Genomic DNA, 13813 nt, shown 5'->3' on the forward strand with positions numbered 1-13813 from the left:
GTGTGCATATGGCAACAAAAGCTGTTTTTAAATGTCTTACTAATTGTGATGACTTCATATGGTTATGATTGAAAAGTCTCATGGACGCGGTGCTCGGTGGGTGAGGACATGCTGTGGCTCACTTGGCATAGACCGGCCCGGTTGCTGTCTCCTGCTCGGCCCAGGCCCGCTCCCGCCTCCCCGCGCCGCCGCCTGTCGGAGCCGCCGCCAGCATGCCGATGTTAGTGGTTCAGACCAATGTCCCGCGCTCCGCGGCGCCCGACTCCCTGCTGTGCGAGCTCACCACGCAGCTGGCCAAGGCCACGGGCAAGCCAGCCCAGTACGTCGCAGTGCACATCTCCGCGAAGCAGCTGATATCCTTCGGGGGCTCCTCGGACCCGTGCGCTCTGTGCAGCCTGCACAGCATCGGCAAGATCGGCGAGCCCCAGAACAAGGCGTACAGCAAGCAGCTCACCAAGCACCTCAAAATTCCCGGTGGCAGGATTTATATCAATTACTACGACATGAATGCAGCCAATGTGGGCTGGAATGGGTCCACCTTCGCCTGAGCTCCCTTGCTGTGTGCATACCCTGGGCCCAAGCTTGTCCTTTGTGGTCTGGTAGCTCCGTGGTTCTTGTGTAGTTGAGAAACAATAAAATGCTCTTAGGTGTGAAAAAAAAAGTCTCCATAACAATATACAGTCAATGAGAGGTTCACTGTTAAAAATAGTGGGCAGAAACCCACATTTAAAATAATTTTCTTAATAATTAAATTTTTTTGACAGACCTTTTGAAGATCTGATTAGATTTGTCTCTATCTGATAATGTGCCTGGTGAGGACTCCTGATCTAGGTAGAAGTGGTATTTCTGTTTCCTTGTTTGCTTTTGCTCACATTGTTGATATGATCTTCAAGGCATGATTTCCATGAATGAATCTTTTGTAAGCCTTTTGTAAGGCTTAGTTTAGTTAAAAATTAGATAATATCATCCATAAATCTTAACTGGACACACACACATACGTAAACTGCAATATGTCAAAATACACAGTGAAAGGGAACAAACAAGTAAGGATGCCAATGTCAACCAACACTTCAGGGATTTTTTTTTAATGTTTTATTGATTTTTTGTGTTTTTGTTATGCTATGGTTATTTTTCTGGTACCCTACCCTCACTATTGAACCTTCCTTCTCAACAGAGAAAAATAGTTAGGCAAAACTATAGTATAAACAATCAAATTGGATAGTGAATGAAACATTCCATACCTGAAGTCCCCCACCCTCAGGTATGGAGGGAAGTATGTTTCTTTGTAACTCATTCTTTTGTTTGTTTGTTTTTGGCAGGGCAATGGGGGTTAAGTGACTTGCCCAAGGTCACACAGCTAGTACATGTGTCAAGTGTCTGAGGCTGGATTCAAACTCAGGTCCTCCTGACTCCAGGGCTGGTGTTCTACTCACTGTGCCACCTAGTTGCCCCCTTTTAACTCATTCTTGCCCAATGATACCCTATAAAGCCTCTGTGACACATGATCATATGACCAAATGGGAATGCTAATATAAAATATTGTAAACAAAATATTAGACTTCAGTTATTATTAAAATAAAAAACTATAACTAGGAGATCTAATATTTTATTGTTACACCCCAATAGATGGTCTTGTTTACCCCACTTGGGAGACCATGGCTATATAGTACTAGTTTTGTTATGTCTTTGCTAGTATTTTTCTCTATCCCCTTATATTTTATACTTTAAAACCCTCTGATCAATCAATCAGTTGATAAACATTTATTAAGTACCTACTATGTGCCAGGCACTATGTTAAATCCTGTAGATAAAAAGGAAGGCATTTACCTTTAAAAAAATAAACTGTGCAAGTATCAAATGAAGGCTCTGGATAATAATTTGTACATAATGTCGTTATTTTAAGAAACCTCAAATTCAATATGAGTCAATAGTCAACATGGAAGGCAGAGAAGTTAATGGAACCTTCAGCTGCATTATTAGAGGTGACTTGAATTAGTCTGGCTCTGCCATGGTTAATTCACATTTGGAATATTGTATTCAAGACATTCCGTATGTCTCTGGATACAAGGGGATAAATGCTTAGTAGCAGCTGGATGGCACAGCGGACAGAGTGCCGGGCCTGGAGTCAGGAAGACTTGAGTTTGAATCTGGCCTCAGACTCTACTAACTATATGACGCTGGGCAAGTTACTTAACAGACAAAGATCTGCCTCAGTTTCCTCAACCGTAAAATGGGAACAATAATAGCCTCTATCTCCCAGGATTATTGTGTGGATCAAATGAGATATTTGCAAAATGCTTAAAGTAACACCTTGCACACAGTAGGTACTTAATAAATGCTTCTTTCTTCCTTCTTCCAAAATGGAAATAACTTGGAGTCATAAGAGATCTGGCCTTCTTCTCCTGGCACTTCACAGTTCACATGGTTCACAGCACCAGTGAAGGGAAACATCTAGGGTGCTTCTCCACATCGTGACTCTATGTCTCATTATTAATTAACTTAGTCCAAGAACTCCACTAGTCCTAGAACTTTGCTGCTTGATCCAAGAAGTTCTCCATTTTAGTCCAAGGTCTGCTTCTCTTTTTACATCCTTCTTTAACCTTCGGGAGGTTTGCTAGGTTCTTTGAAGTTTTCTGTGGTCCTTTTAAAAGGAGAGACAGACAGACTCACAGAGAAACAGAGACAGAGACAGAGAAAGACAGACAGAGATCATTACACACATAACGGGAAAGTTAGTCACTGAGAATGATGTATTTACTTGAAACAAGATTTAGAGCAGCCTTCAAATAGCCACAATTCCCTCTGCCCCTCCAAGACAAAAAGAAATGGTTTTAAACATTTCCCCGCAATACCACCAAACATGTTGATTTAAAAGAATCTTCAAGCATTCTGCAATTATATTTACACAGGCCTCTCTTTGGGGAACTCAGTTCACACCTGCAATTGTTCCCTTTCTCTTTGTGTATATCTGTTTGCAGCAACCCAGCTTTTAGAGAAAATCCCTTCTGTAGGCCCTTTTTAAAGACCAAGACCCAGAACATGGGCATATGAACTATCCATGAACCATCCATCATCATCCACATGGCATTACTGTACGAGTAGTTCCTAGGGCAAGGCGAGTGCCCACCTTTTTCAGGAGACATTATCAGTGCTAGAACAAAGACCTCCTCAGTAGGGCAGAAAGGCTTGGGACAAAGGGGATTTAGGTCTTGTCAAAGAGGCATCATGGGATTTCCCTTCAAAACACCACGTAACAGGAGCAAGAAAGATTGAGGACAATACCTAGGCACAAGGGTATATGAAGAGAATTGATGACTTCAAAGAACTAAGCTAAAGGCAAAAAAAAAAGGAGGGATCGAATATTCTAAGCATTCATGTAAAACCTTCCCTATTGTTTGCAAGTGCCTTCTTTTTCCTCAAAGTATCATGTATTATAATTATTTGCATACACATTGTATTTCTTGAGCAAAGTATAAATTACTTGAAGGCAAGGGTTATTTACATTCTCCTGGCAAAGTCTTCCAATTCTCTGCAATTAACATAGTCCCTGAACAATTAATAAATATTTGCTGAATCGATTAGATTAATTTTGTTTGGCCCTAGGAAGTAGACTGGCGGCTTCAGAGGGGTTAATTTCAGGGTCATTGCTGATAGTGGATATGGAGGCAGAGGAGATAATTTGTAAGCCACAGATGAGCAATTGGGTATTAGGAAGAAATGCAGAGATGAAGGAGCTTGGTGAGGGTCATGAATTAGAGCTAAGCTTCATCCATATCCATTAGAGCAAGAACATGTATTTTTGTAGCCTCATAAAGTCAAGGAAACTAATGGAAAATGTAGTTTTTCTCATATGGAAAGAGGGAGTAAAGGATCATGGGAGATGGAAGTTGCATAGGGCAGGAGGTAGAAGGAAACCCAGGAACTTTTGAGGCCTGATATGTTGATAGAGACCGAAGGGTATCTGGATGAACGCTAACACCAGTTGCCAGTCAACTGTGAGGGAAGGATGCTGCTACCCCAGACTGAATGTAATTATGGACAGTTGGAGCCCTGACTGATCCTTCTTAAGGACTGACCCTGGAAGAATAGAATTTGCTTCCTCACTGAGACTGAGTGAATTTATTCTCTCCCATTCTTCCTGCCTCCTTTACCTCAGTGCTTCCTGGCAAGCTGGCACTGCTTACCCTTAAATTGTACTTATTTGCTGTTTACACTTTTAAAATGGGTTTTGTGTCTATATAAAGATAAGGTAATTTTCATTATTATATAGGGGAAGAGCACTATGGGGAAAGACAAGGGGAGGGAACCTCTGGACAAATAGCCCTAGACTTCACTGTGAGACACGATATTATTATAGAAATGCTCTCTGTCTCTGTCTCTGTCTCTGTCTGTCTCTCTCTCTCTGTCTGTCTCTCTCTCTCTCTCTCTCTCTCCCTCTGTTTTTTCTCACAGACCAAACATTAACCCATTTCACTCTGAAGCTCATAGATTGGACCACAATAGGTCCTAGCCCAAGCTTCAATTAATGGCTATATTTTGGGCCCTCCTGGTTCAAAGTGAATGTCAATAGTAACTGTTTCTCTTTTGACCAGCAACTCTGAGGGTCTACCTCTTCCAGTTTGACTTTTTTTCTTTTTCTAATTAAAGGGGCCATCCTTTGACTCATTTCTTAAAGAGGCCTATTCACTGAATGGGTGTTACCTCACTCAAAGTGAGTACATGAAAAGACCTGGGCCTAAAAGGGCCAGGGTCTCCCAATTCATCCTGGGTCATCTCCAGTCATCCTGATGAATATCAGGTCACTGGGCCAAGATGGCTCTGGAGGAGAAAGTGAGGCTGGTAACTTTGCACAGCCCTTCCTCCCTCAAATCAAAGTCAACTGCAAGTCATGTCATCATTTTCCTGATGTCATGGTCCTCTTTGAAAAAGAAGGACAAACAATTTATTTTAGTCCTGAGCCTGAACCACCAGACCAACCTAAATCAGACCTGGCCTTGAAGAATCAACCAATTAATCAATCATACATTTATTATGTCAATCAATAAATAAACATTTATTAAGGGCTTACTATGTTTCAAGCACCATACTAAGCGGGAGATAAAAAAGAGGCAAAAGATAGTCCTTGTTCTGAAGGAGCTTATGATCTAATTGGGGAGACAACATGCAAACAAATACATACAAAGCAAGCTATATAGAGGATACATAGGACATGATAATGGAGGGAAGGCACTATAAAGGAGAGGTGTTGGTAAAGGATCCCTATAAAAGATGGGATTTTGGTTGGTACTTACAGGAAGACAGGGAATTCAGAAGGTTTAGATGAGAAAAGAGGACATTGTAGGCATGGGGGATAGCCAGAGAAAATGCCCGGAGCTGAGAAGTAGAGTATTGTACTTGTGGAATGAATAGCCAGGAGGCCAGTATCACTGAACCTAAGAGTACGTGGTAGAGAGTAAAATGTAAGAAGACTGGAAAGGTAGGAGAAGAGTAGGTTATAAAGCCTAACCCAGGACAGATATGAATGGGGAAATACTTGGGGCATGCAGACCTACCAGCAGACTATTGCAACAGTCCAATGAACCAGAGTAGTAGCAACAGTAGAGGAGAGAAGGGGGCATATTGGAGATATATTGAAAAGGTGAAACAGACAAGTCTTGACTACAAATTGGATATGGGGGTGAGGGATAGTGAGGAATCCAGGATGACTCCTAGGTTAGGAGCCTAAGAGACTGGGAGGATGATATTGCACTCTACAGTGATAGGGAAGGTAGGAGGGTGAGGGTAGGGGGAAAGACAACAAGTTCTATTTTGGACATGTTGAACTTAAATATCCACTGGATATCCCATTCAAGATGTCTGAAAGGCAATTAGAGAATCCATACTAAAGGTCAGAAGAGAGATTGGGGCAGGATTGGTAGATTTTAAGAGTCATCACCATAGAAATGGTAATTAAACCTATAGGAACTGATGAGATTACCAGAAGAACTTAATATTGGTGGAAGGGTGGGGTGTGTGTTAAAATAAGAACTTAGTGTTTTTTACTTTTGTTTTGTTTTTTGTTTTGAAACAGGGTCTTTCTAATTCTCCAGGCTGAAAAGGCAGCAGCCACTCACTCAAGGCCTAACTTTACTCTCAATCATCATGGAAGTTTCAAACCTGGACCAGTTTGCCACACCCTGGATTCACCACATTGGTTCTGGACACAGTGCCTGATTAGATTTAGTCCTACTTCAGCTCAGAATTCCCAAATTCAAGCAATCTGTCATTCTTTTCTCTGAAAAGAAAATTAGTGGCTTGACTCTTTTTAGTTTTTTGTTTGTTTATTAAGGCAATGTTGGAAAACTAAAATAACAAAAGATATCTGTGATGTTATGCATTTTTATGGTCTTTTTCAATGATACCTATAGCCACCTAGACATGCCTGCCCTTCCTCTGCAAATTTTGTCCATATCCTACAAAAAATTAACTGTGAGAAGGGCTGACCAATAACCTAGAAGCTGTCATAATGTTCTCCTGACATCATAAGGATGGCAATTAAGCACTTGGCGGGATCCACTTTGCCCTCTCCATGTGACCAGTCCATCTTTTTCCTTTATTATACATTTCCCAAATGATATTCTTTGTTCCTGTTCTTTGTATTTCTTCATTGATCATATGTTGCGGCCTGCTCTCACATCCATCATGTTCTTCTCCTTTGCCCTCTGGATGGCAATCATTTTTAATGTTTGGATGTTGTCTTCTATGCATCGCTGTGATCCAGAAACTCTGGTAGAATGAATTTATTAGAGGACATGGACAAAAAGTGCACCAGGCTTGGGCTGCCATGAATAAATTTCGATCTGCACCTCTGCACATTGTTTCACTCCATGAGTGTGCACCACTTAACTAACAATGGTGGCGAGAAGTATACCTAGTAGGAGAACATTTTTCCATGTATAATCATGTCATAGATTTGGAGTTAGAGTTCATCTTGTCCAAGTTTTTCATTTTACAGATGAAGAAACAGGTTCAGAGAGATTAAGCAGCTTGTCCATGGTTACACAGATACTAAGTGTAAAATGGATTGTAATCCAACTTTTTTCTGGTTCCAATCCTAATAAAGCTGCCCCCAGCCCCAACATTCTAACTTCCTTATGGGCCCCATTGAACAGCAGACATGTCGGGATTTAACCACACAATCTGACTTTAACCACACCTCAGGCCCCCAGACTCAATACAGCCACTGCCCCTAGTGAGTCACTGCCCTCAAACTCAATATAGCCACTACCCCTAAATCCAATTGACATATTTGAAAAGGTGTATTCTTGTACTCAACCACAATCACATCATCCATTTAGCCCAAGACAGGACCACAATATCTAGCCAACCAGAAAGCACAACCAGGATGTTTGACCACTGAACCACAGAAGGGGCCCCTCCCTATTACCTAATCCCTTGTCTTTTAATGTCTTTTTAATATTCCTAATTTCTGTTGTGTAATCAACATCATTACAATATAAATTTGCCTGTGTTATCATACTAAGTTGCTGGTTCCTCTTGGAACCTAGCTGGCTTCTGAGGGGCATCAATTCTCAATAAATGCCTGTACTTGGGTTAGAAGTGGTCTGACTCTGAATTCTTTGAGACAGTGCCACCACAACACGAGACCACAACATGAGTTCAGCATTCTATACACTGTACCATGCTGTCTCTTATCTACACGATGGCTCATCCCCATATAGATATGAGTTAACCAACACTTGCTGACTATCTAGCTTGTGCCTAGCACGTGGTAGATATTTGATAAATGCTAGTTGCTTGAACAAATTCATATAATTTAAAATTAGTGTGGCTCATACTCACCAAAGATATTTTTAACTGTCAAGGATGTCCAGCACAGATTCCAAACAGAAGAAAAAAATCCTGTATATCGTAAGTTCCTCTAAAAGTTCCTGTTTGTGAAAGACATTGGGATGATTGTATCACCCCATTCAGGAGACTTTTTATTGGAAAAAGAGGTGAGCTTGACAATTAAAAGGAAAAAGATAATAGATGAAAAGTCTAAGTAAGTACTACATTGGTACTCAAACAATTTTTAATTTTTCATTTCTTTTTTATTCCTATGAACTTAAAAATATCAAAAATATGAATATTCCCTATAAAAAGAAAAGGAAAGGGAAAAAAGGAAAAGGTATGAAGCTGCAGATCTTTACTACATAGAGCTTGGGAGGGCTTTTTTCATGTATTCAAATTTAATATAACAGTTCTAACACCGCCCTTGCTATGGTGTCCATTTCAATTTCCTTGTACATTATGTGTGTATGTTTGCATGTACATATATATATATATTTCTTCACAGGATTCTCTGAATCCATCTCATTTTGCCATTTCTTATGGTAAAATAATATTCAACAGATTCAACGGAATATACACTCATAGACCATAGTTTGCTCATTTCCATTTCATTGATAAAATGAAAATGCTGCTTCAAATATTTTTGTACACGTAGGTCCTGCTCCTCTTTCTTGAATCTCTTCAAAGTAGGAACATAATAATGGTGTTATTGGATCAAAGAGTTTATGTTAAGTTTAGTGCATCTGCGGGGATATAATTCCAAACTGCTTTCCAGACTAGTTGAACAATCTCATAGATCCACCAACAGTATCAAAGTGATCTGTCCTTCTACAGCTCCTGATACAATAGTCATTTTACTTTTCTGTCATACTTATCAACATGGTGGGAATGAGATGAAGGCTCTGCAGCATTTTTCACATGGTTTTTGATTGCTTGCCTTTCTTATTTTAAAACTTGCCTATTCTTTGAAAGCTACAAGTTGTTTTATTATATACTTAGGAAAGGTAGACAAGGGTCACTCAATGGAAGGCATTGATCTTCACCATTGGAGGGAATAACGACATCAGTCAGACACCAGATCCAATGAAGTCTTCAAAAATAGCTTATAATGTACAATGTTTCTGGAAAACAACGAACTGCAGAACAAGCCATAGTCTGAAGCTGTCATACAAACATCAAGAGAATAAATTTTTCGAGTTTTGATCCAGTTTTGAGATAGGATATGCATTAACTTACCACACACACCCCATCTTGTGGTGTGCAAGCTCCCAAGCTCAATCAGGACACTCATAACAATAACTATATAGGTGCCACTGGGAAGTTCCTCCCTCTCACTTGCCCTCCCACATTGTTCTCTGACCTTCAGATCACCTCATGGCCACAACTGGTTGTCCCTCAGCTGGCACTGTTGCCCTTGCCTGGCTCTGTACTCTGGGTCCATGGCTCTCCCCATCCCTCAATTCTTACCCATTTTCAATGAGACAGAGTCTTGGAGGATAAGTAGGGATGAATGGGCTTCCATTTGCATCCCTTCCCCAAACCTTTCTCCCTTCTGAACATTACCGTTCTTCTGGTTGCCCAAGTTCAGAACTTCCTTGTCATCTTCAACTCTTCACTTTTTATTCAGCACCCCCCAATGTTTAATCAGTCAGTCAGTCAACGAGACTTTATTAAGTTCTCATGACATGCCAGGCCCCATGCTGAGAGCTGTGCAGGCAAAGAAGTATAAAAACCCAGGCTCTGCCTTCAAGGAGCTCACATTCTAGTGGGGGTGGGGGTAGGGATATTGCCATCGTTAGCTCCACAACATCTCCCAAACATGTCTCCTTCTCTAGACTCAGTCATTAACCTAGCTCAGGCATTCATGGCCCCCTCTCTTCAAATCTCACAATGGCATCCCTGCCTTAATATTTCTCTACTCCACTCCTTCCTCCAAAAAGCTGACAAAACAATTTTCCTAAAGACTTATCACCCCCTCTAACTCAATAAACTCCAGTGCCCCCCTTGTGACTCTAGAGTCAAACATTATTTGATCTTTATCTTACCCTTTCTAATTTCTATTTTTGCACTTTTTTTTAAGTAACAAAGTATTTGGTTTCAAAAATTTGGATGCCATTTAATTAGATTGTCTAGTGATTCCTAACCCATCTCTAAGTCCAGGGGTGTATTGGCAAAGGGCATCTTATGGCCTGGCAATTTGGACCAAGCCAAATACCATTGCTCTTGGCAACAAAGCAGCCAACTGCTTCGCCAGTGTATCTGCTGTTTGTTAGAAGTCCAAGCTTATAGTCAGCACATGAGCTGCAAGAACTGGCTTAAATAATGAAATATCTAAAGGTTTATCTTTTAATTTCCAATTAACTCAGTTAACAAGTACTTTTTGTTTTTGAACTCTCATCCAGAGACCTCCAGCATAGATTCACCCCAATACAGCAATTTTAAAGGCAATAGAATTAGATACCCTAACATATGAAGTAAAGAACACTGTCTACAAGTGGCCACTAGACTAATTAGTGTTCCTGGAAATAGTCCAAAGCAGAGAATCTTTTTGCCAACATGCCCTCAGCAGTTTAATTTCACACACTGAATCACTAACATCTATTCCTTTTTTCCTTTTTCTTTTCAGATTCTGCTATTCTTTTTTCTCTTTACTTTGTAAGCACTACCTTCCTTGATTTCTTTTCATACCCTTTCATACCTTTCTCTCATTATTTTCCATTCTTCATGCCTGATCATGAAAAGATACTTAATTCACAGAAAATTCCAATCCACGCATGGGAGGCTTGCCAGACAACTAATTATGCCTACCTTCTGAGAAGGACAACTCAGTGAATAGGGAAAAGTGAACAGGCTTATGTCCCAACCATCTGGTCAGAGTTTATTAAATTCAGATACACTGTAGTCTAGGATAAAGTTATTCTCAAGGACTTTATATCTTTCTCTGCATATCATGTGAGTATAACTTTGTACCTCTGAAAGTAGATATATCTGTAGGTAATAGTTTTGGAGAGAAAGATTTAAATAGGGATTTGTAGATATACAGGGAGTAGCTCAGGAGTACAGCAAACATGGCATAAGGTAGCTGTATACATGAATAGAAACCTAGATATATAAATATATATAAACAAAATGAGGAAAGGAAGGAAGAAGGAAGGAGGGAGGGAGGAAGAGAGGGAGGAAAAAAGAAAAAAATGAAGAAAGCACATGTTTATTAAGCACCTACTATATATTGCATACTGTGTTAAGTACTTACAAATGTTATTTTATTTGATTCTTGTAACAACCGCGGGAGGTAGGAACAATTAAGTAACTTGCCCAGGGTCACATAGCTAATAAATGTCTAAGTCTGAATTTGAATTCAGGTCTTCCTGACCCTTAACACTCTATCCACTGCACCATCTAGACAGGAGAGAGATCTGCAAGTAGGTCAGCTTTGCTGGAGTGTGTGTGTGTGTGTTGTGTGTGTGTGTGTGTGTGTGTGTGTGTGTGTGTATAAAAGAGTAAAGTATGACTGAAAATGTAAGAAGGGACCAGGTTACAAAAAGCTTTAAATGCCAAACAAAGGAGTTTAAATTCTATCTTGAGGTAATAGGGAGCCACTGGAGCTCAAAGGGCTCAAGGGAAGGGTATGCGTGACATGGTCAGACCTACTTTAGAAAAATCACCTTGGCAGCCTAGTGGAGGATAGACTGGAGTGGGAGAGACTTGAGGCAGGGAGAGATCAACTAGAAGGCTATTGAAGTACTCCAGGTGTGAGGTGATTAGCCTTGTACCAGAATGGTAGCTATCCGTGTGGAGATAAGGTGACATATAGGAAAAATATTGTGAAGGTAGAACCAACAAGATAGCATCAGATCAGCTATGTCTGGTGAGTTCAAGTGAGGAATTGAAAATGACAGTAATTACACATTACATCCCCCTCTTGTGCCCTATATTCCAGGTAAACGGGCCTATAAGCTATTCTGCTTATTAACATTTCCTTCCATCTCCTTCATTTCTTTACACAGATTGTGTGTTAAAAAAAAAGCCGCACTTGTATCTAGAAAGGAAAAGAATTAGTATGTAGTCAAGGGCAGGAAGGATCACTCCTTTTGAATTCACACTCAGTTCAGGCTCAGCAGCCTGTCAGTCATCAGTCTTTCTGCTTTCCAACCAGAAGTCACCACCACAATAGCAGCCCCTCAATCATCCGTGTCAAGAAGTAACTCACCAGGCCTCCATGTACTAGACTGGAACAAGGAAGAGGTTATCTGCACATGTTCTACATAAACCACCAAGAAGAGAATATCCAACATACATGAAGGCCTTCGCTGGCCAGTGCTTCCATTAGTAAACATGAAGCGAAATGGAAAGATGTGGGATAGATCCATTCACTCAACCAATTCTCATATATCCTGGACTAACTCCGTTTTGCTTAATGCTTAATACATCATTTATGAGATATTTTCTGCTTTGCCTATTTATTCATTCAACTATTTTATTCACTCTTTTAAGATGTGCCTATTGTTTACCTACAATTGTTTACATTCAGTATTATGAACCTCTTGATTTAAATTCCATTCTATTCATTCCTTTCCACCATATTGCCAAACTTCAACATAAAAGAATAGTAGTTTTCTAATCTGATTCATTCTTCAATTCCTAACCTTTGGCTTTATGTCATTTTTACTTGGTGAGATTTTCTTTCTTTCCTACTGGCTAATTTTATCCCTTGCTAAGTTTTTATGATATGTCCTTCATTTGACATTCTCACAAATTCACCACTCTAGCAAAGAAAAAAGATGAAGTTTATTGTCCAGTTTTTACAAGAAAGGAAACAAAGGCACAGAATGACCGAGTGACTTACCTAAGCTTTCCAAAGAAGTTTATCTAGAGAGTCCTGGATCCTTTTCCCTATTCCAGTTCTATACCGATAAAAATAGTCATTAATCTTCCTGATTTCCATTTGTTAATAATCAAAATCAGATATTAAAATTGGTATTATTATTATTACATTTGGAAATGATGATTTATTTCCTCATAGAAAGTATTTCCAGGGAGAGGTCAAAAATGAAAATATAATTATAATGATACACTATAGAGACAGAGTTATAACACTAAAATGGATTGAACCAGAGTGGGAAAAACCTAGACTTTCAAATTATGTGTCAGCATTATTAAGCATGGTAATGGGAGTCAGAAGAATTGGATAAGAATAGGTGCATTTTTCCACTCATGTCTTCCAGGAAGAGAGAAAATTATAACTTTTCTTTCATTGAAATATGTCATATGAAGAATGATATATACTCCTTGCTCACTTATGCATTTGAGAAAGCTACAGAATGCTCACAATAATAATAAAATTGCTAATATTTATATAGTCCTTTAACTTTTACAAAGTACTTACACATACACTCATTTGAATCTGGTGCAGCCCTTGTAAGCTCATAGCTGGACTAATGCAAATAGCCTGCTGGTTGGTCTCCCTGCCTCAAGTGAACTCTCATTCCAGTTCATCTTCCACTCGTTATCAAAATGATCTTCCTAAAGTACAAAAGTCTGACCATCTCTGTCTCTGTCTGACTGTCTCTCTATACATGTGTGTCTATACATCTCTGTCTCTGTCTGCCTACCTCTCTCTCTCTCTCCTCTCTCTCTCTCTCTCTCTCTCTCTCTCTCCTCTCTCTCTCTCTCTCTCTCTCCCTCTCTCTCTCTCTCCCTCCCTCTCTCTCTCTCTCTCTCTCTCTCTCTCTCTCTCTCTCTCTCTCTCTCTCCCCCCACACACACACACACACACACACATTCAATAAACTCCAATGTCTTCTTATTATTTCCAGGATCAAATATAAAATCCTCTCATTTTTAAAGTCCTTCATATCCTGGCTCCTTCCTCCCCTTCTAGATTTTCACCTTCCTCCCCTACACAACTCTACTATCACATTGGCCTCTTTGCTATTCCTGAACAAAACCCTCCGTCTCTAAACTGGGCATTTTCCCTGGC

General features: G+C 40.0%; 1 protein-coding gene across 1 annotated transcript; it reads left to right on the forward strand.

The window, feature by feature from the left end:
• The first annotated feature begins 212 nt into the window (after window positions 1-212).
• On the forward strand, window positions 213-560 carry LOC118834949 (macrophage migration inhibitory factor-like). The gene has a single exon (XM_036742383.1). The coding sequence runs from the start codon at window positions 213-215 to the stop codon at window positions 546-548; it is 336 nt and encodes a 111-aa protein (XP_036598278.1). The 3' UTR covers window positions 549-560.
• The last annotated feature ends 13253 nt before the right edge of the window (window positions 561-13813 follow it).

This window comes from Trichosurus vulpecula, chromosome 1 (assembly GCF_011100635.1).
Source record: "Trichosurus vulpecula isolate mTriVul1 chromosome 1, mTriVul1.pri, whole genome shotgun sequence".
Taxonomy (NCBI): Eukaryota; Metazoa; Chordata; class Mammalia; order Diprotodontia; family Phalangeridae; genus Trichosurus; species Trichosurus vulpecula.

Coding starts and splice junctions, on each gene's coding strand:
- LOC118834949 (XM_036742383.1), top strand. CDS start 213: ATGCCGATGTTAGTGGTTCAGACCAATGTCCCGCGCTCCGCGGCGCCC.